At 41.2% G+C, this 22674-nt stretch overlaps 2 protein-coding genes across 10 annotated transcripts in view; both read right to left on the reverse strand.

The window, feature by feature from the left end:
- The window catches only part of actn3b (actinin alpha 3b), a 35522-nt gene extending 33661 nt beyond the window's left edge, over positions 1 to 1861 (reverse strand). Inside the window, exon 1 of the mRNA XM_083542672.1 lies at positions 1306 to 1861. Coding sequence (XP_083398798.1) covers positions 1306 to 1440 — 135 coding nt within the window. The 5' untranslated portion in view covers positions 1441 to 1861. The remainder of the gene's footprint in view (positions 1 to 1305) is intronic.
- Positions 1862 to 6804: 4943 nt separating this feature from the next.
- Positions 6805 to 22436, reverse strand: rbm14b (RNA binding motif protein 14b). 9 transcript variants are annotated; one of them, XM_083540901.1, is made up of 6 exons: positions 22332 to 22436; positions 19182 to 19534; positions 14558 to 15569; positions 11092 to 13309; positions 10242 to 10699; positions 6805 to 10192 (listed from the first exon to the last, which is right to left on the reverse strand). In XM_083540901.1, the coding sequence occupies exons 2-4, from the start codon at positions 19528 to 19530 to the stop codon at positions 13006 to 13008; spliced, it is 1665 nt and encodes a 554-aa protein (XP_083397027.1). In that variant the 5' UTR covers positions 19531 to 19534; positions 22332 to 22436; the 3' UTR covers positions 6805 to 10192; positions 10242 to 10699; positions 11092 to 13005. The 9 variants fall into 9 exon arrangements, with proteins under 9 accessions (XP_083397027.1, XP_083397026.1, XP_083397024.1 ...); XM_083540900.1 differs by having other exon boundaries at positions 6805 to 10178; positions 10228 to 10699; XM_083540898.1 differs by having other exon boundaries at positions 6805 to 10178; positions 10236 to 13309.
- Between the last annotated feature and the right edge of the window lie 238 nt (positions 22437 to 22674).

Genomic DNA, 22674 nt, shown 5'->3' on the forward strand with positions numbered 1-22674 from the left:
CAGGAAATTCCAACCTTTTGGTGGATAAACAGACAAAACAGTGATCTGTTTTTCACTATCAGCATCCAGCATTTACATTTCTTCTTACACTTCTTCTCAGACAACCTACAGAAAAAAAAACTCATCAAAAAAAGTTGTTGTTTTTTTTTAAACTGGAGTGCTGTACAATAGGTTTGTCTACATGTGATACGCATATTTATGTACTCCGTCTCCTTAGTGTCCATGTATATTTATATGTATATAAACATATAAAAAAAACACATGTACAGGAAAGTATATTGTCCAGGTAATAACTGACACCTATTTCTATTTCTGGCAGGAACAATCTTGTACACCTGATGCCATAAACCTGAGGTCTGCTCTCTTCACTGACTCGTTCATGGCATGAGCATGCTGATGTCACTCATTGGCATCTGTGACACTCTGTTAAACAGCTCTTCTCTGGCTTAACTCATGCATCCCATCTGCTGATTCCCAAACCGGATTACAAACCCTTTTGTTCGGTTACATTACTTTTACACGTTGACTCATTAGTCTGGGAAAAGCAAAATTCCTAATCATGTGCTTTTTAGGGTCCCATTTATTTGTCGATTTCATTTCGCTTTTTTGGTAAAAAAAAAAAAAACGCTGTAAAAACTTACAATGTTATTGAGCTGGGAAACACTTTTAAAGCCAAAGTTCTGAAGGAGGTGGATATATTTAGTCTCTCAGTTCAGGAGGTTTGAGTAAGGGTGGGGGGCACACAGCAGGACAACACTGACATATCCTGTATCAGTAGCAAGAATTAGTTCTTATTGAACGACTTTCGGTTCGGTTTTAAGTTCGGATTCGTATTTAACTGCGTGTTTTTTGGGGGGGTTTTTGTGCGTCGATCTCCAGTGTGTGTAAAATCCATTCGAAGTGTAAATTTAAGGTGTGAGTGACATCATCAAGAAATGAAATGCAAATCAATATTTACAGCATTTGGCATCCAAAATGTGTTTTTTTTTGTTCAATAATTATGTTATACAGATACACATCACTGCCATATAAGTCCATGCAAAGTGTCAGTGAACTGATTCAGTCCTGATGCCTGATGACTGGATACATAGTAAAGGGTGGAAGAGGGTCTGTGTGTGTGTGTGTGTGTGTGTGTGTGTGTGTGTGTGTGTGTGTGTGTGTGTGTGTGTGTGTGTGTGTGTGTGTGTGTGTATGAGCCAATAAACCACCCAATACTCCTGGAAGAGGAGAAATTCCTGAATGCAAATTTATTTATCTACCTTCTTTGTGTGCATGTGTTTTATTTTTGTTTGTTTTGAGACCTACCTTCCTCTGCTGTTTCTCCCAGGCGGGGTCGAGCAGCAGGTCCCTGTCCCAGTCATCCTCCTGAATCATGTACTCATTCGAGCTCAGCACCGTGTACGAGGTGCTGTATTGCACTTGCGTCTCAACAGCTGTCATTTTGTTTTTAAAAAGGGCTTCCGATGTCCCTCTATAAACCTGCTTCTAAACAAATTTCTCAACTTCTCCGTAAGTTCAGAGTGTGTGTATGTCGGGACTGAGACCGAGGAGGTGAAGGCCAGACTCCACTTTGTCCGGACTTGCGTGAGTGGAGGTGCGGAGTGCTCCTGTCCTGGTCAAGAGGCGCACACGTGACCGCTCCCCAATAAGTAACAGCGCCCTGAGACTTCATGGGAACGCAGGCGGGGCCTGACACTAATCCACCAATCAGAGGCGGCTTCATTTAACGCCTGGACACGCCCAAAAAGGGGCGGCCCCGCCCACTGGAGGACACCTGTTGCCCCTTTAGAATGGCCAGAAGCCGAGACCCTCTTAACGCGCTGACTTCAGGTCAGTTTACACACGTTGGGTTCAAGCAGGTGTGTCTGGAGCCACTCTGATCCCAGATCTGCTTTACACAAGGTGTAACCAGAACCTCCTGCTTCCCATAGCTCCACAGTCCTCAGCCTGTTTTATCATTAGTAAACTGCTTGGAGCTTCACCTTGTTCACCCTATAGATCACTATTTGGCAGCTAGTAGAGTGGAGAAATTTTAATAATAATAATAATAATAATAATAATGATAATAATAATAATAATACACCCAGTGGTGGATGAAGAAGACTTCAAGACTGTTAACTTGAACTCTAACACACTCTAATAATCAATACAAATCATACACATTCATGTCAATAGCACCGTTTATATTATAACTGTTTACATGTTGTTTTTGTACACCTACATTTTGTGCATATGTTTACTATTACACTCTTATTTAGTTATCTTTTTTCTAAATTTTACTGAAGAAAATATTATACAGTGGGTAGACTGGTCGGCACCATTGTGTGTATTTTGTATCTGTCCTGCACTTGTCTTGTAATTTCTTTTGTCTTGCACAGTTTGTACTAGGTTGCAGAGTATGCATTTTATGTGGCTAGAACCACTTCTGTCATATATCTCCTGTTCTGTTATACATCTCCTGTTCTGTTATATATCTCCTGTTCTGTTATACATCTCCTGTTCTGTTATATATCTCCTGTTCTGTTATACATCTCCTGTTCTGTTATATATCTCCTGTTCTGTTATACATCTCCTGTTCTGTTCTATATCTCCTGTTCTGGTATACATCTCCTGTTCTGTTATACATCTCCTGTTCTTATATATATGTCCTGTTCTGTTATACATCTCCTGTTCTGTTCTATATCTCCTGTTCTGTTATACATCTCCTGTTCTGTTATACATCTCCTGTTCTGTTATATATCTCCTGTTCTGTTATATATCTCCTGTTCTGGTATACAGCTTCTGTTATACATCTTCTGTTCTGTTATACAGCTTCTGTTATACATCTTCTGTTCTGTTATACAGCTTCTGTTATACATCTTCTTTTCTGTTATATATCTCCTGTTCTGTTATACTTCTGTTATATATCTCCTGTTCTGTTATATATCTCCTGTTCTGTTATACAGCTTCTGTTATATATCTCCTGTTCTGTTATATATTTCCTGTTCTGTTATACAGCTTCTGTTACATATCTCCTGTTCTGTTATATATCTCCTGTTCTGTTATACAGCTTCTGTTATACATCTTCTTTTCTGTTATATATCTCCTGTTCTGTTATACAGCTTCTGTTATATATCTCCTGTTCTGTTATACTTCTGTTATATATCTCCTGTTCTGTTATACAGCTTCTGTTATATATCTCCTGTTCTGTTATACTTCTGTTATATATCTCCTGTTCTGTTATATATCTCCTGTTCTGTTATACAGCTTCTGTTATATATCTCCTGTTCTGTTATACAGCTTCTGTTATATATCTCCTGTTCTGTTATACTTCTGTTATATATCTCCTGTTCTGTTATATATCTCCTGTTCTGTTATACAGCTTCTGTTATATATCTCCTGTTCTGTTATACTTCTGTTATATATCTCCTGTTCTGTTATATATCTCCTGTTCTGTTATACAGCTTCTGTTATATATCTCCTGTTCTGTTATACAGCTTCTGTTATATATCTCCTGTTCTGTTATATATTTCCTGTTCTGTTATACAGCTTCTGTTACATATCTCCTGTTCTGTTATATATCTCCTGTTCTGTTATACAGCTTCTGTTATACATCTTCTTTTCTGTTATATATCTCCTGTTCTGTTATATATTTCCTGTTCTGTTATACAGCTTCTGTTATACATCTTCTTTTCTGTTATATATCTCCTGTTCTGTTATATATCTCCTGTTCTGTTATACTTCTGTTATATATCTCCTGTTCTGTTATACAGCTTCTGTTATATATCTCCTGTTCTGTTATACTTCTGTTATATATCTCCTGTTCTGTTATATATCTCCTGTTCTGTTATACAGCTTCTGTTATATATCTCCTGTTCTGTTATACAGCTTCTGTTATATATCTCCTGTTCTGTTATATATTTCCTGTTCTGTTATACAGCTTCTGTTACATATCTCCTGTTCTGTTATACTTCTGTTATATATCTCCTGTTATACAGCTTCTGTTATATACAGTGAGGAAAATAAGTATTTGAACACCCTGCTATTTTGCAAGTTCTCCCACTTAGAAATCATGGAGGGGTCTGAAATTGTCATCGTAGGTGCATGTCCACTGTGAGAGACATAATCTAAAAAAAAAATCCAGAAATCACAATGTATGATTTTTTAACTATTTATTTGTATGATACAGCTGCAAATAAGTATTTAAACACCTGAGAAAGTCAATGTTAATATTTGGTACAGTAGCCTTTGTTTGCAATTACAGAGGTCAAACGTTTCCTGTAGTTTTTCACCAGGTTTGCACACACTGCAGGAGGGATTTTGGCTCACTCCTCCACACAGATCTTCTCTAGATCAGTCAGGTTTCTGGCCTGTCGCTGAGAAACACGGAGTTTCAACTCCCTCCAAAGATTCTCTATTTGGTTTTGGTCTGGAGACTGGCTAGGCCACGCCAAAACCTTGCTATGCTTCTTACAGAGCCACTCCTTGGTTATCCTGGCTGTGTGCTTTGGGTCATTGTCATGTTGAAAGACCCAGCCTCGACCCATCTTCAATGCTCTAACTGAGGGAAGGAGGTTGTTCCCCAAAATCTCGCAATACATGGCCCCGGTCATCCTCTCCTTAATACAGTGCAGTCGCCGTGTCCCATGTGCAGAAAAACACCCCCAAAGCATGATGCTACCACCCTATGCTTCACAGTAGGGATAGTGTTCTTGGGATGGTACTCATCATTCTTCTTCCTCCAAACACGTTTAGTGGAATTATGACCCAAAAGTTCTATTTTAGTCTCATCTGACCACATGACTTTCTCCCATGACTCCTCTGGATCATCCAAATGGTCATTGGCAAACTTAAGACGTGCCTGGACATGTGCTGGTTTAAGCAGGGGAACCTTCCGTGCCATGCATGATTTCAAACCATGACGTCTTAGTGTATTACCAACAGTAACCTTGGAAACGGTGGTCCCAGCTCTTTTCAGGTCATTGGCCAGCTCCTCCCGTGTAGTTCTGGGCTGATTTCTCACCTTCCTTAGGATCATTGAGACCCCATGAGGTGAGATCTTGCATGGAGCCCCAGTCTGAGGGAGATTGACAGTCATGTTTAGCTCTTCCATTTTCTAATGATTGCTCCAACAGTGGACCTTTTTTCACCAAGCTGCTTGGCAATTTCCCCGTAGCCCTTTCCAGCCTTGTGGAGGTGTACAATTTTGTCTCTAGTGTCTTTGGACAGCTCTTTGGTCTTGGCCATGTTAGTAGTTGGATTCTTACTGATTGTATGGGGTGGACAGGTGTCTTTATGCAGCTAACGACCTCAAACAGGTGCATCTAATTTAGGATAATAAATGTAGTGGAGGTGGACATTTTAAAGGCATACTTTTGGGGTCTTTGAGGGTCAGAATTCTAGCTGATAGACAGGTGTTCAAATACTTATTTGCAGCTGTATCATACAAATAAATAGTTTAAAAATCATATATTGTGATTTCTGGATTTATATTTAAAATTATCATGAGCACAAAACATTCTTTTCAAATACTTGAAAAAATAAGGCCATGGGTGTTGTTTCAACTTAGAGTCAGGAGCTGCTTCAATCATTTATTACTCTCAAAATGTTTTGCATGCTGTTGAATTGATGCTGAACTGTATGTTGGTGCCAAGTAGATACCACCAAGAGGCGATCAAAAAAAGAGCAAAACGGAGCGTGTGCTCCACCCTGATTGTTGGGTTTCTGTGAACTTGACCAAGTTTTTATCCACTCATAAATGATAATGCAAAATGTAGTTGTGTACAAAGTAAGATATTTCACTTGGTTTTTAAATGTAGTGAAGGTAAAGTCTCCCCAAATGGAAAAACCTCCATGTGAAAGTTTCTTAAGTACAAAAATTATTTTCATTTACTTTGTTACTCTCCACCACTGAATGCACCCTAATTCACCATTTGCCTATGTTCATATTTAAAGCATTGTTAGATTGCGATGCAGAAAGAAGGAAGGGAACCTAAATGTAAACCCATCAAAGTTTTGAAACTAGGATCCTAAACAAGAATGTTGTTCCCTGGTGGTCTAGTGATTAGGATGCGGCGCTGCGGCCCGGGTTCGGTCCCCGGTCAGGGAACCAACCCCAGCCATTAGGGTTGCACAAACCTTAGTGCCGGTCCCAAGCCCAGATAAATGGGGAGGGTTGCGTTAGGAAGGGCAACCAGCGTAAAAATGTGCCAAATCAAACATTCGGATGATCCGCTGTGGCGACCCCCAAAGGGAGAAGCCTAAAGAAAGTTTATCCTAAACAAGAATGTAAAGCATGAATGCTTGATGGTGGTGGTTTTGCTCTAGTTGGCCCATTACTCTAGCTATATTGCAGCTCTAGAGTAATGGTGAGGAAAAAAGCGTGAGTAATACTAGTTGATGCCCAACAAAAACATGTTCTTGAGTCTTTAAACATGACATTCAATGTGTTCCTAGATTAATAGTCAGTAGATTAAGTATTGGATGTGTATCATATCTAGCACCACTCCAAAAACTTTTCAAAGCTTGTGTCCTGTTGATTTTTCTCTTTAAAAAAAAAATAAATAAAAAAAATAAACCATTACAAGGGTAGGTGGTAGTTTAATGGTTGAGCCATTGGACTTTGGGGCAACAAGGTCAGAAGCTCAAATCTCAGCCACACCAAGCTGGCACACCTGGGCCCCTGAGCAAGGCCCTTAACCAATAGCTGTGCAGTTAAAAGAATGAGAGAAATGGAAGTCATTAAACTCATTTAGTATCTGTTGGAAATAAAAATCTGGACCTGAAAACTAACAGATTACAGCTAAAAGAAAAACACAACAAACGTTTTGTTGTATGATTAGTTTATTATAGGTTTGCATGCGACAACAAATTGTGTGTGCAGAAGCTGATGTGAAACAGCAATTACATTTATCCAGTCACTACGTTGGTGCAGTTAACAGTGTTATACAGCATGCAGTTACCCCGCCATCTCCAAAGCGCCAAAATTATGGGCAATATACTGCCTAATCCCATCCTAAATTTTTATTTTTTTCTTAAGATTTCTTGTCACAAATATAGTCATATTCAAAAAGAAGTTAAATTGGTAAGAACAAAAAAATGTGCCAAAAAAATTAAAATAGATAAAAACCTTCAACTAAGTAGATGAACGGAAAAAAAGAACGTGTGCTAAAAAAAAAACACGCTATCACACTGCACTGCCTGTGGTAATGTGCACACCCAAGAGTAAAAGGAGAAAAGTAGAGGGCAGCAATGTCGCTGTTAAGAGAACATCAAGCTGGAGTCTCTGGCGTAGCGTGGAGGAATTGTTAAGACTGCTGACAGAGGTCAGTATTAACACACTAAACGCCTCAGCACACATTCATATTTAAATAAACATTCAGTTTCCTTAGTAAGGTCAGACCCCCAATTGTGCAAAGATAATGTGCAGATATTCTATCATATGCTAGAGAATACTTACCTTTCTCTTTTCTCAGCACACTCTTATGGGATAAGGGTTTCTTTAGACAATGTCGGTTCCTGGGTTCTAAAAGGAAATGTTTTGTAAAAGGGCAAAGCCTTGTGTGTGTGTATAGGATTCTATTTGGTTACCGGGTAGGACAACCCCAAGAGCCATTAACTCATCAAATGTTATCAAAGTTTTTCAGGGGACCGAATAATAAAACCCAGCAGTGTTGACCGGTTTATGAACAAGGGAATAAACTGTATCTGAAGGCAGTTCAGTGAGAAAACAGTTTCATGATATTACATCGATTCTTTACAAATTGACACCACTGACTTCAGATAGTTTTCATTTCCAGTCATGAACTATTCACTCAGTAATGGTAGTAAAAGCATAAACTGGTGTCAAATTTCAGTCAGGTTAGCTGCTCCTCCTGATCATGTACCCAGTAAATTGCAAGCAATGTAACAAATTGTGGTTGGATGCCCCCGATCTAGCCCTTTAAACAAGATGAATTGCTGGTATTATCCCTTCTCCAGTGGCAAGAAGATTCACGGCTGGTTTTCCTACCATCTCAGCTGTTTGAAAATCCTATGACACAGCACAAGTATGTGTGTGTGTGAGAGAGAATGTATGACTATGAGAAAGTCAAAGCCCCAAGATGGAAGTAGCCCTACAGCTGGCTGTAAAAGTTTTGTCTTTCCACATGAAGGGTTTAAGGTTTTCAGAGTTAATCTTAAACTTGTTTTTCTGAGTGTGGATCCTCAATCTTAGAAAAAAGTTCTTTCAAGAAGCTTTATTTTATTTGAAGACACCCTGAAGGCTACCATGGTTGCGTTTGGGTTACCAGGTAAAGACGCATTTTTCTTGACACATGTGAAATAATTGCTTCACATTTCCTAGGAACCATAGTGTAGAATCATAGTGCAGCGTCACCCATGATACACCCCTGAAGCATGGCTGATTAAGGGCCTTGTTTAAGGGCCCACAAATGGCAGCTTTTCCAATCAGTAATCCAGAGCCTTAACCACTAGGCTACAAGGTGAAAGTGTGACACATCAGAATTTCAGCCTTAATAGTGACACAGATCTGATTTTCTTTATCAAAACTGTCAAGATAAAAAATTCCAATCTTTTTATATCAGACCTGAGCTACTTTTGCACGCAGCCTTAGATTGAACGTGTAACCGATGCAACAATAAGTGGAGTCAGATGGGAATTCATATTACTGCTGTTGTTATCAAGGGGAGGGCTGAGACAATGGGTAATTTACCTGACACAAAATACTAATAACCCATGAAACCATTAGATGTTTCAGGCAACTTATCCAGGTGTGGATGTGAACCATTAATAAACAAAAGATTCATTTCTGGGAATGTCCCTTTTGGGAAGCTAGAACAGTAAACTACGCAAAGAACCATTGAGAAACTAATTTTTTTAAGTTAAATTTGATGAATCTGGTTAAAACGATCAGCGTTCTTATTTTGAGTTGTCCTCCTCAGTGTCAGCTGAAAACTCAAAGACTTAACAGGATTTTTTTTGAGGAATTAGGTTAAAAAGTAGGCACACCCTCAGACAAAGTGTCAACCAAATGCACTCATCTTCAAGTCAGTATTCACCAGACGTTGCACTTGGATACACCCGGTGTACACCTCACATCCCTTATATACATGCTCGTCAGTAATGTAAACTTAACATCTGGTGTATACTTTAAGTGGACATCACTTGAAGACAGTTAATGACACCGGCGAAAGCACCAATCTACTGGAAGTGCGTTTTGTTCCAGCGTCACCCAGCGAGACCTAACTTACCTAATTCGTGTCTACCCGATTGCATTAGGTCTCCTGGAACAAAATCTGACACTAACACACCATCTAGGGGTGAGGGGTGGCTTTTAACGGTCAATGTGGCATCACAGGATTTAAAACAAACAAACTCTATGGGAGGGCGTTAAAGTGATTTTCCACCCAAAAACAAAAAAAACCCCAGAATCAGTGACTAGAGCTCTAGACAAAGCAGTATAGGTGATGCGAGACACATGAAGCCAGCAGATATTTTCAAACTCGTGCAGCATGAAAAGGCAGAACTCACACCGAGGACATCTAGAAGGTTCTTTTTCTTTAGTTCCCTCAGAGCAAATCTTATTCTTTATTAGCAAAAATGGTGTGTCTAGAGGTTTTTTCAGTCCAGGCAGCAGAAGTCATGGGAAGCCATTCCTCTTGCCTTCAAACAACTACCAGGTAGCTCCTGCTTGGCTGGATTAAACTCCTGAACTCATTAATCCAATTTTTACTTTTGACCAGCTGGGAAATCAAACCTGTGACCTCTGAAATGGAGGGTATCATTTTTGGCTGAAGCTCTAGCTACAGAGTCTGGTGTGGTCTTCAGGGTGAACGATCAGTTTAAAGTGCCTGACTTAAGGGGAAGCTTCAAGGGGGTGCGTTCAGGCGGTTAGGCAAGTGCGTAACACTGAACAAATTTAAGAGAGCCGGTTTTGGGAAGGCGACGAGGACGGCGGCAAGCTGTGTGTGTACGGCGAACAAACTCCAGGAAAGGAGAAAGGGGGCCGGGTGGGGAAAAAAAAAGGGGAGGGTGTAAAGGAACAGTTTGGGAAGGGGGGGGGGGGGGGGGGCAAGCGAGATCGGCGAATATACTAAGTGGGGCTCTTGAGCAAAAGTCGACATCTGCCAAGCCTTGAGACGCTGAACAGACCGACACCCAAGCACTCTTTACTATAGTGACAGCTTCAAACGTTCTCTCTCTCTCTCTCTCTCTCACACACACACACACACACACACACACACACACACACACACACACACACACACACACACACACACACACACACACACACACACACACACACACACTTGAGCTAGAACTGCTCCATTCACTCGTCACTGACAGCAACATGAATATCAGCCCAACGGAAGCAGCAGCAAACTGTTAGCCCCTGCTGTCAATCAAGCTGCAAAGCAAAACCCAGTCAGTGGTTTCTTTCGGCAAAATATATCGCGACAACAAAATCTCGGGCCCACAGAGGTTCCCCGCTGGCTGTGGTGATGTTGACAGAAGAGTGGAGACCAGAGGGGTGGGGAGGTGGGGTAGTGTAGTGGGGGTAGAAGAGCAGGTGTTCGGTACAGGCGCAATCAGGTGGACGAGAGGAAGGGGGAGGGTGGGGCAAAGCACAGTGCTTTTTACCTGCATGGAGACAAGAGAACTTCCTGTGCATTGCGCGACTGTCCTCACCCCAACGGCGTCCACAGTTCCTTTGGTGGACCTAGTTCAGTTGGGACAGTGAAGTCAGAAAGTTTTGCTCTTTGGGTTTTGGAATTTAAAAGCAAAATATGGCATGCACAACATCCAAAAATAATCACAGAAACCAAAGCGTCAACTCGACAAGTACCACGTCACCAAGAGGCATTGCACAAGATTTAAAGGTGGTACACACAAAGCTTCACTACATCTCCAAACCATTGCTGTTCTCTCCCCCCCCCTGCCCTCCAAAAAAAAGCAACTAAATATCGGCCAGTGTAGCAAACTTGCATTGTGGGAGTTTTAGAAGAGTGGCGCTGGGTAGTTATTTACTCAAAGGGTGCAGCGTTGTGTAGTGCAGCTCCTTCGGGGGCTGGTAAAGCTAAGGGGACAGAGCGAGGGTCACCCCCAACTTACCCCATCCACAGAAACTGAGAGGGACTGGGGGCAGTCTCTAGTCCTTTCACTTCCTCTCAAGGCTCCCATTCATTTGAGTCTGGTCGTTTCACAAAAGAAAAAGCATTCATGAAACATCAACACAGAAAACTAAACAAAAACAAACAAAAAAAAAAAAGTAAAAATAATTTTTAAAAAAACAGAAAAACTTTTCTCCCTTTACTTTTCAAAGAAATCAAACATTTGTGTTTTTTTTTATTATATATACTTGGTTACACTAGATAATTTTTCCTAAAGCCCATGCATAGACCCTTATTCCGTTATATTTGTACATACAATCTACACCAATGAAGACAATTTCTCAGACATTCCCATTAACACTGGTCTCTTCATTGTGTAGGTACGTGTAAGGTAGTTGATTTGATGATGATAATGATGGCACACAGTTAAAGACAGATGGAGAGAGATGGAGGATGGACGAGGGGCAGTCTAGTGATGATATACAGCGAATGGGACAGAAGACTGAAAGAAACTGATCTCCCGTTTCGTTTGAATCCCACACCAAGTACAGCACTCGCTTTGTGCTGGCTTCCATTTAGTTTCACATTTTAAGACTACAATCAGAAAATAGCACACTTTTTATACATTGCTCTAATAAGGCATACGAATAATAAGCCACTGAGTTTAAAAAAAAAAGAAAAGAAAAAAAATTTGGCTAAAAACATGTTCATTCTGAAAACAGCTACTTCTCAATCCTGGTTGTAAACAAAGATTATGGAGTTTCGTGGGGTTTTTTTGTTGTTGTTGTTTTTTCCTTTTTTTTTTTTTTTTAAAAGACGCTCGAGTCCCATTTAGTACATTTCATAAAAAAAAAAAAAAAAAAAAACTTTCTGATAAGATTCTAAAAAATGGCTGTACTATTGCAAAATGGCAGTTACATCAATAAATGTAGGACTGATCAGCCTTGGAGCAATCCTAGCTAATGGCACATCTAGCCATCATATGTTTCCCAAATTGGCTAGTCCCTGTCTGAACACTGTGCTGCTCAGTGTAGCTACATGAACATAAACTAAAAGTAGAAAGGATTCACAGTGTCTTTCAGCTTTCAAAATGGGTGATGTGGGATGGGGGGGGAGTGATACACGTCATCACTGATCATTTACTCTATTTTTTTGTCTCTCAGGATGTAAAAGGTGTGTGTGTGTGTGTGTGTATATATATGCGTCGTGGAAGAAGATCGAGGCAGTTTCCCTAAACGCACGTGTGTGTCAATCCGTGTGTGTGTGTGTGCCTGTCATTCAGTCATTGCGACCAACACAACCGACATCAACACACATACACTGATTCGAAAAGACAAACACACACACACACACACACACACACACACACACACACACACAACACACACGAAAAACACATTAAATAAAAAAGTGTCAAACCCTGGTCCAGGACTTCACACACCTCGGGGAGTAAACGTGATTAAAAACGCATCAACGTGTATGTGTTTAAAGAGTTATAGTACAGAAGTCTACGTAAACCGTTTATAGTTCCTCGAATTATTTCAAGCAAATCTTAAAAATCTCAAGTACGGTATCATTCATAGACTACTTTTATATATATTTATATATAAAAACACATAAAACATCAGATAGTGAATAGTTCAGCCTACACCTTAAAGCTGTCTACAGGTTTACGGTTTGAAATTTTAAACTTATGTGGATGAATGTGTGTGCACACGCTCCCTTGCCTAACCCTGACTCCGGGTGTGTGATCAGGACCAAGGTCAGATATTCTAGTTCTTAAAAGCCAAGGCACCCAGACAAACAAACACACACACACAGGACCCCCCCACTTACAAAAACCACACACACCATCCACACACAGTCAGAAACATGGCGCGAGGAAAAAAGGGGGGGCAGTGGGAGGAAGTGCACACTATCGGAAGGGCGTTTCGGAGGGGTGCAGGGCGAGTTCGGAGCGGCGCAGGAGGGTCTCCTTGCGCGACGGCGGAATCGGCGGCGGCTCATACACGCGGGATGTTGCCACGGCGATGGCAGCAGCGGCAGGCACGGGGGCGGCGGGCAGCACTGGCCTGAGCTGGTCGAGCGCGGTAGGAACGGCTGACAGCGTTTGGATGCCAGGCACCGCCGCCAGTGGGCTCGGGGCTGTGTAATGAACTGTTGGGTACTGTGGGTACTGAGCAAGCTGCTGGTACTGCTGATAGTACTCAGCATAATACCTGAAAAACAAACACACACACACACACACACACGGTCAATCGGTAGTAGACAGCCAAATATGGTGTCCTCGGAATGAAAGAAAGGCAATTGTTGATGATCAAACCAATCAAGTAAAGTTTAAATATTTTGCTAGTACTGAAAGAAAATCATATACAGTGGAACCCACTTATCTCGACCTCGGGTAACTCGCCAACCCTATTAAATCGACATTTTTGAAGTGGAACCGACAAATTCTCGCTTTTCTTAGCATTTTCTAATCGGTTATGTCGATTCTTTTATGTAGCCGAACCCTAATATCTCGAGCACAAGGCGGGGGGCAAATTTGCCACTTAACGTCAGTTGTCAGGAATCCCCCTGCCACGCCCCCTACGGCGGCTGTCAAACCTCGGCATTCCCCGAAGCACCCTGCTTCTTCTCCCGTTATTGTTTGTGCATGATCGTATGTGTTGGTTCATGGCGGTCTGTGTAATATCGTATACGTATCCCGCTACGTACCCTACTTCTCGGACTCCACATTCTCTTAACGGCACCCCGGATTCCCCCGATCCTGCTGTTTTCCATGTTCACGCTGTCTGTACCACGTTTATCCGTTGCTGCCCAGCGCTGCGCTCTCCATAGCACGGATCCGTGGATTCTCTACACGAACTGTCTCTGCTTTCACAGAACTTCGTGGACCGCGCTCCAGGAGCGCACCACTGGATATTACTGCTTCGCTACAAGTATTGGTGGATTATATCCTGAGTATTTTCAATAAACTTTGTTTGCGTTTACTTCGGCTTCCGCCTCCTTATCCGCATTACAGGTTATCTCGATCCGCATGACCAATCAATCAAATCACGGCAACGCTGTTGTTGAAAAAAAACTCCAAAAACACGTGCATGCACATTCTCATTTAATAACGCACATCATGTATATAAAGAAATTTCAAGCACGTTAACATATTGCTGTCATATTGGATTTCGTTTATCTTGATCATCGGTTATCGGTTATCTCGACGCTTTTGGCATCCGTAGGCAACATAACTGGGTTCCACTGTATTATTAAATTTCATACCCTACATATATTTTTTTTACCTACGTAAAAATGTTAAAAAATAAAATTCAATGCCGATGCAGTGAATCTTACCATCCCTAATACACATTTGATTTTAGTGCTGTAGTTTCTAAGCAAAGTAAATAAAATATTAGCTATAGAATGAATACATTTTATTGCAAATGTGCCTTTCTGTGTCTTTTAAAAAAACCTACCTGGCCACTGCATCCTCTTCCTGGGCGGCGGCCTCTTCCCGGCCTGCAGGAGTAGGCAGCAGGGCTCGACGCTTGGCCCGCTGATACAGGAAGGGCTTCATAACTGGGTCAGGCAGCAGAGGTGCTGATCTTCTGAGTGGGCTCCTGTCCCTTTCCCCAGATCTTGAAGAAGCTGACTGCTGCTCTGCTAGCACGTGCTGTCCCTGTGCAAAATACTGAGCCCTCGCTGCCTCAAAGATGGCAGTTGGGTCAGCCGCTCCCAAAGCACTGTATGCAGGGCTGGCTGTGTAAATAGCTGAAGCTACTGTGTAGGCCGGGTTAACAGCGGCAGCGGCGGCAGCAGCAGCCGCAGGTACATCCATGCTTGGTGCTGCGGCTAAAAACACAGGGTTGGCCATTGCAGGTGTGTAAACCTGTGGCCCATAGGCGGCCGCAGCGGCTGCAGCTGCTGCAACACTTCCACTTGTCACCTGGCCATAGAGGGCAGGGTTAAAAGAGCCATAGACCTGCGCAGCAGTGGCCCCAGTGTTGAGCGCCTGATTTGCCATTGTGCTTCCATAGAGCTGGTTTGCGACAGTTCCGTAAACCTGGTTCGCGAGGGCTCCGTATACAGCAGGTGCCACTGCGGTCGCACCGTCTGCTCTTGCGCCAGCAGCAGTCAGGCCAGTCAAAGCAGCATAGGTGGGGTCAAAAGTTGTGGTGTTGTAGACAGAATTGTGAACGCTCTGTTGTACCTGAAGTGGAAGTCCGGCAGCAGCGGCAGCGGCTGCCGCTAGCACTGCTGCTTGACTCTGGTACTGCTCCAGAGCAGGCTTCCCACTGGGACACTCGCCAGCATAGTGACCCTGTTTACCACAACTAACACAAGGGATCTTTCCAGTCGGCGTTTGCTTGCTGGGCTGGACTTTGGATAACTCCACGGAAAGTGGACGGCCCTTAAACGAGGTCCCGTGCAAGGCTTCGATGGCTTGTAGTGCGTCCTCCTTGTTCTCCATGTGCACAAAGGCGTAGCCTGTGGAAGAAGAGTGCCAGGCTGTAATTGTGTAGGGTTGATGCATCAAATCCTGACTTTATATTGTCAAGAACGCCAGCAGTTCTTCACATATGATTTTGAATACATGAATCAGTAAATAGGATCAATTGGGTGAAAGTTTACAACGAGGATGATGACTCTTGTCTCTATCAGATATTACAATCATACAAGTTTACCGCTGTGAACTAAACACTGGTTTAAATAGAGCCTTTTGACTATTTACCAAACATACTGAACATCGAGCACAAAGGATATTGGGTTGTAAAGTTGTAGCTCAAATATGTACAAGTGAAAAACAAAAATGACTGTTCATACAGTCATCCTTTTGCTAACGTTTGATCCTTCATATCCATGACAATACAGCATGCATAAATATTTTTATTTTCGCTGAAGCCAAGTAGGTAACCAGGGCATTAAACCAAACATCCAGGGCAAAGTTTAAAAAAAATAAAATAAAATACTCTCAGTTTAATGGTTATTTTCCTGACAGCTCAAAAATTCTTTACTTTAAAAGCTGCTTTCGGAAAATGTAAAAAAAAAAAGGGAAAAAAAAACAATCTGGTACGCCTACTAGACATACCAAGCAATCAAAATATTAGAAAAATCCCACAACTGGTATTGCTTACTGAGTAGTGGCCAGTAAACCAGGAAAGATTTTCAAATACTGTTATTATGAAAGTTGAGCAAACCTAAAGTTCAAGTAATCAGCCATAAATGAAAGGCATTGGTGTAAATAGCTGAAATGCCAATGCGTGGTCATTTGTGGATGCTTTTTGTATAGGATTAGCTAAACTTTATGCTAGTTACGTCATTGAAATGATAGACAGCAGTATCTCAAGCAAATCCAAAAGTTCACTAGATCCAAATGTTGTTATTGAAACCACAATTAACTTTGATTGACTGTTTTGAAAACTGTGCAAAGACACTCCAATACAACTCTACAATGTGTTGATTTTACTATAAGCTTAGCCTTAGACACCTACAACTCTTCTCAGATATCTGGCTTTTCATGCTGTTCTCATTACATTCAATCTTCAGACAAAACCACACACACACACACACACTATAAGAGCTAAAACAGACAGCAAATAAACTGTTACCATGTACCTCACATCTTTATTGCCCAATACAATGTATGAACTGACTGCTGCTGAATGTTTTTACCTCAGTGAGACATTGTACAGCGTGACATTTTTTACACATTTATACTCTCAATAATATATCATGAGATATATGTTACGATATATCATTCAGAGAACATTGTAGGAATTATCCCACTACTACCTCAGGTTAATCTCTTTTCTCACCCACATCGCTCTTGCTAGCGTAATGGCTTGGTTTGACACATGACTTGATAAGAGCATGCTAAAACATCAGCAAGGCGAGTAGGATTGTTGAACTATTTTCCTGCAACCGCTGTGTATATCCAGGAGGTTAAAAGTGCTATTTTAGATGCCACTCCAGGCCCAAAACAACCCGGTCTGTAAGGTGTCAAAGCCATAACCTGTAAAACTTTATGCATAGCAACTTTTAAACACAATGACAGTGTTTCTAGTTACTTGCTGCGGCTATCGTGACTGTTGTTATGCCAACAAGGGCTACTAATTTACAAGATCCAGACAGACATTTTGGTCATTTAGCAGATTCTAGAAATGGTTTGTACAATTCAAATGTTAAATGTAATACTAACTAATGGTCTAGGGTACAACCTAAAGTTTACAATTTGAGACAAGTTGGCATTGTTTTGTCATTTGTGACTGACTAAACAATTTGACCTTGTCTAATACCATGTGGTACTGATTTTTGAGTTTCACTCCATATGACCACAGGATACATCTTGAGTAGACGCAATTTGCAATTTTTGTTTTAAGTGCGAAACATAATAAACAGTTCCTTCACAAACATTAAGTGACGGACTGCAAGTTTGTTAGTTTTCGCCTCATGCCACTGTGGCTACATGATCCGTCCCCCGAAACACGATTTGTACTAAGCATGTGCGAGATCGCTGCCACGCCGCCGTCTTCGCCAACGTTTTTACGACCAACGATATGGATTCTATTGCGTTTTATGATTTTTTTTTAAATGCAGACAATTGTTAAAGTATGCTGAAATAAGTAGAATAGGTAAATAGAACATATCTTCAGAACATTAAATGTAAAAACACAAAACATCTGTACTACTCAAATGGGGTCTAACGAATGTAAACTTTTTAATTTTATTTTTCCATTTATTAAAATCAATTCAATTTGCACATTTTCTGATTTTAATAGCAAAAAATTTTTTAATTAATTCATTAATAAAAAGATACACATGGAACACTTTTTTTCACCAAACAGCCAATTTATTTTAAATCGTTTTGCAAGTAATTAAGCGAGTAAGTAATGTTAATTTTCACAAATGTTTATAATGTTAATTTATAAAAATGCTAAACAATATTAGCATTTGCATTTTTTCCCCCTAGCTGTACCAAAATTGAACTGAGCAATGATTAAAAAATGAGGTACGTACGGAGCGGTGAATACACACCTAACCTTGCGTATGCGTAATTAGAGGAACCATAATCCAGGTTTTAGTGTGATAGCTAGCTATGAGTAAAGATATTTTTGTCCCTGATACAACATTGATTTGACTTTGTGGTCTTGCCTTTTCACTTAATATGCTCCAATGGTTTGCGTCTCTCTGTGGTTGGGGTTTGTAATCTAACCACTGAAGGTATTTTCGGTTTTGTGATTATCACACCTGTTAAGAAAGTTACCACTTCTTGTTGCGTTAACCCTGACAATGGACCCATGGTTTCACCCTATAACTATATAAACCATCTCTGATATCAGATAATTTGTTTTCCCCAAAGAATAGACTCGTTCCATCAAACCATTCGAGCACATATGCTGCAATCACTCAGTTCCTAGAGAATCTCTATGGATTTACTGTTCACACTCTAGTCAACTCAGATCCCATGCTTAAATATCCAACAATCCTAAATACCCATTTCATCAAAAGATCATTGAAACCGTTTGCACATCCTAGGCTTGCCAAGCTCCCTCAAAAACGCCCACAGCTGCAGGCTTTTGAGTGGTTTTAAGCCCTTTATTTAAAAAATCAGTTGCTTCATACAGCCAAAAAACCCATACAATGCTTGCTTCTTCAAACCCCGACTAACGACTTTTTCTCTTTCTGATCTAATCACCATTTCTGATCCTATCTCAGCATCTAATGTGCCTTCTTACATGTTCGGTCTTGCCCTTGTTTGTCTAGAAGAAGAAGTGTTATTCTGTCATCTCTGCACCCATCCATCATCTTATTATCACTCTGGGTATTTCAGGTTGCGTCCCTGGTGCTCTTAAAACCCGTTCTTAAGAACCACAATCTCGTTTCTGCTTTACTGAGAAACCTTTTACACACTTCCAAACAATAAATCATGAACTACATATTTCCTGTCTAGCAGGTATTGGAGTTGTGGACTTGTCTGGTTAAAATTTTACCTTTACAGTAGCATTAATACAGACAAAACAAGGATCCTAATCCCATACTGCAAAATCTATTTACTGCAACCAATACAATCTAATAACTAATAATAGAACTTTTACACACCTTTCACTTTGTCGCACTCCAGCACCTTCCCAAAAGTCTGAAAAAGCTCCTTCAGGTCTTCTGTGGTGCACATGCCGCTCAGGTTGCCCACAAACACCTTGGTGGAGTGAAGCGGCCGTCCCCGCGACTCTTCCACCACCAGGTTACGACCTTTGAACTCTCGGCCATTGAGCTCACGGATGGCGCGTTCGGCTGCACCCTCTCCCTGCAAGTGAACGAAGGCGAACTGCCGAAGGACGCTGCAGCTCACCACTTGGCCATAGGACTCAAAAATGGCAGACAGTTCCTCTTGTGTGGTGTCCAGGGCCAGGTTCCCCACAAAAAGCTTCACGGTGTGGCCCTTATCCATCACGCTGCAAAAAGAGAGAAAGATAAAGAGAGAAAGAGGGGGAAGAAAAGAATGAGGAATAAAGCGCTTGTATTGTTTCAATATGCCACTTGATGTGGGAGATGAATCTACAATACAATCAATCAATCCAAGCACTAAAATGTGTTTGATATGAGTGTGTGGATCTGAAGTTCAAATCACCCCACCAAATTGCCACTGCTGGGCCCTCAAGGAAGGCCCCTAACAATAAATTTGCTCTTTATAATGATTTGTGATAGAAGAGTATCTGCAAGAATGAAAGGGAAAGTTTATAGGACTGTGGTGAGACCTGCGATGTTGTATGGATTAGAGACAGTGGCATTGAGTAAAAGACAGGAGGTGGAGCTGGAGGTAGCAGAGCTGAAGATGTTGAGGTTTTCGTTGGGAGTGACGAGGATGGACAAGATTAGAAATGAGTTTATTAGAGGGACAGCACATGTAGGATGTTGTGGTGACAAGGTGAGGGAGGCGAGATTGAGATGGTTTGGACATGTGCAGAGAAGGGACATGAATTATATTGGTAGAAAAATGCTGAAGATGGAGCCACCAGGTAGGAGGAAAAGAGGAAGGCCAAGGAGGAGGTTCATGGATGTGGTGAGGGAAGACATGCAGGTAGTTGGTGTGAAAGAAGCAGATATAGAGGACAGGGTGGTATGGAGACGGATGATCCGCTGTGGCGACCCCTAATGGGAGCAGCCGAAAGAAAAAGAAGAAGAAGATAATGATGTCTGCCAAATGCTATAAATGTAAATGGTCAACAATTTCTTTGGTAGTTCCTGATAATCTTGAATACACTTTTCATGCCACAAACAGAAACGTTGAGGGTCCGTCTTTGGAATCTTAAAGATCTGAGCTGGAAGTCTGTGGCTGTATAGAACCAAAAATCATAATTAGAAGTTGACCAATAGTAGATTTTACCGATAGCTAGGTTAGATTTCATTTTCTGATAAGCAATTAATAAAACGAACGTATTTGTAATAAATATTGAACTTTATTCGAAAAAATAAAAAGAAACATACTGAATCGTGAAAATGTAAACAAATATGAATAGATGAATTATATTAATAAATAGTGAAGAAAATAAAAGAAATGCATTCAAACAGACAAAAACTAACACTCCAAATAAATAAAAACAGTTATGTCTAACATTAATATATAAATAATAAATAAATATTTAAATAAACAGGGCATGGTGTCTGATTTGCCTCTAGAAGCCGCTCTTGTACTGTAAAATGCAACCTGGAAAAACTATTGCTATGGATTTTTGCCATAATTTGCCAATAGTTCCAGCAAGCGAATATCGATGCAGACCCATCAGGAAAACCGATAAATCAGTCGGTCCTCAGTCATAAAAAGCAGTAAAGACTGAAGGGCAGACAGATAATGGGTGTATCTTATCTAATCAGGCAGAGAAACAGCGGACTTTGTGCTCCTCTTGTTTTTTTTTTGCAATGTGGAAGATCTGTTACACAATGCAGCCCCAGTCCTCATTACTCTGTCAGTGCTTGTGTTACTGCAGTGCCAGAAATCTGCCCTGCCACTGCTTCCTGACTGGGGTTTTAATATCAGCTACAAGCTTTAATACAGTGGAAAGAAAAAAGAAATTTAATCCTGAACTACACAAGATAGACATTGCTCACACTTGTGTATTGTCTCAGTAACCTAGTTAACATTAGACACGTTTCACACAAGAGACGAAGAGCAAGGGGGAGACACGGTAAAAGAGAAAGGGGGACTAAGAGACCGTGAGAGAGAAAGAGAAGTAGTGGGTAAATGAAAGAGGAGATTGATAAAGAGCAAAACTTACAGAGAGAATGATAGACTGTAAGAGAGACATACAGAGACGAATATAAACAGAGGCAGAGTGGGAGACAGAAACAGGTCAGCAAAGGAAATAGAGACAAATAGAGAAAAAGAGGGAGACATAGATGAGTAGAGAAAAAGAGTCAGAGAAATACACAGCCTTTGAATCATGATGGACAAATTGAGAAAACAGAGAGAAATACTGAGTGTGACAAAGACAGAGACACAGAGAGACGTATAGATAGAGCGAGAGATTGGGAGATGGAGAGAAACACATCAAGACAGAAAAAAAGAGAAAGACAAAAAGAGAAACAGAGAGAATACTGCAATCTGATGACGCAGCGCTACAAAGTAAACAAGCTTCACTACTTCCTCGGTGAGGGGAGGAAACCGGAGAAATGCACCACGGAAAAAAGAAAATAAAGACTGAGAAAGAATCGCGTTAGTTGATAGTGTATCAGTTCCCACATGGTCCTGTGGTAGAAGATAAACACACACGCACGCACGCACGCACACACGCACGCGGAACCGGAGAAACCCTTGAGCAGAACGGCGCGCGGAACCACCAGAGCAACAAGAGACACCAGTCTGTGTGAATGTTACAGTTGGAGCTCGACACTGTTACACTTCCCCATTCACTGCCTCATACTCGATACCGACCACGATACAAAGCCCGATACCGATACCGCCACCAACCCCCCACGATGCCAACCTCAACCCCGACCCCCCGCCGATCTCAGTGATGAACGCGTCCATCTCCAGGTATCAATCAGTGAATGAGAGAGTGAGAGATTAAGATTTGAGGGATTCTCCGCCTCGCGCCTCTGCCGCCCCATACCGCTGTAAATCTGACCTGATGTTATTGTGTATCACCTTCACATCACACCGCAGATCATCTCACACACTCTGATTATATACCCCCTTGGATATATCACAAAACACAAACGGAACGAGAGAAAAGGAGAAATCTTCCATCTTACCCAGGCGGTGCAGGATTTCAAAATGGTCGGTCTACTTCCGCTCTTCATTCTTTACACACACATACTTGCGCGCGCACCCTCACTCACACTCGCACGCGCACACACACGCAAAATAGAGCCACACACTACATACACACACACACACACATATATATATATATATGAGAGAGAGAGAGCTCTATCTTTTTATGTAAATATCTGTCAGATAGATAGATAGATAGATAGATAGATAGATAGATAGATAGATAGATAGATAGATAGATAGATAGATAGATAGATAGATAGATAGATAGATAGATGTTACCACTTCATAACGCATGAATTTGATTAACCAATAACACAG

This window comes from Silurus aristotelis (genome assembly GCF_946808225.1).
Source record: "Silurus aristotelis genome assembly, chromosome: 5".
Taxonomy (NCBI): domain Eukaryota; kingdom Metazoa; phylum Chordata; class Actinopteri; order Siluriformes; family Siluridae; genus Silurus; species Silurus aristotelis.

Coding starts and splice junctions, on each gene's coding strand:
- rbm14b (XM_083540901.1), bottom strand. CDS start 19,530: ATGGATAAGGGCCACACCGTGAAGCTTTTTGTGGGGAACCTGGCCCTG. Junction 15,570..19,181: donor GGAGTGCGACAAAGTGAAAG/GTGTGTAAAAGT, acceptor CTTCTTCCACAG/GCTACGCCTTTGTGCACATG. Junction 13,310..14,557: donor GAAGAGGATGCAGTGGCCAG/GTAGGTTTTTTT, acceptor TTTGTTTTTCAG/GTATTATGCTGAGTACTATC.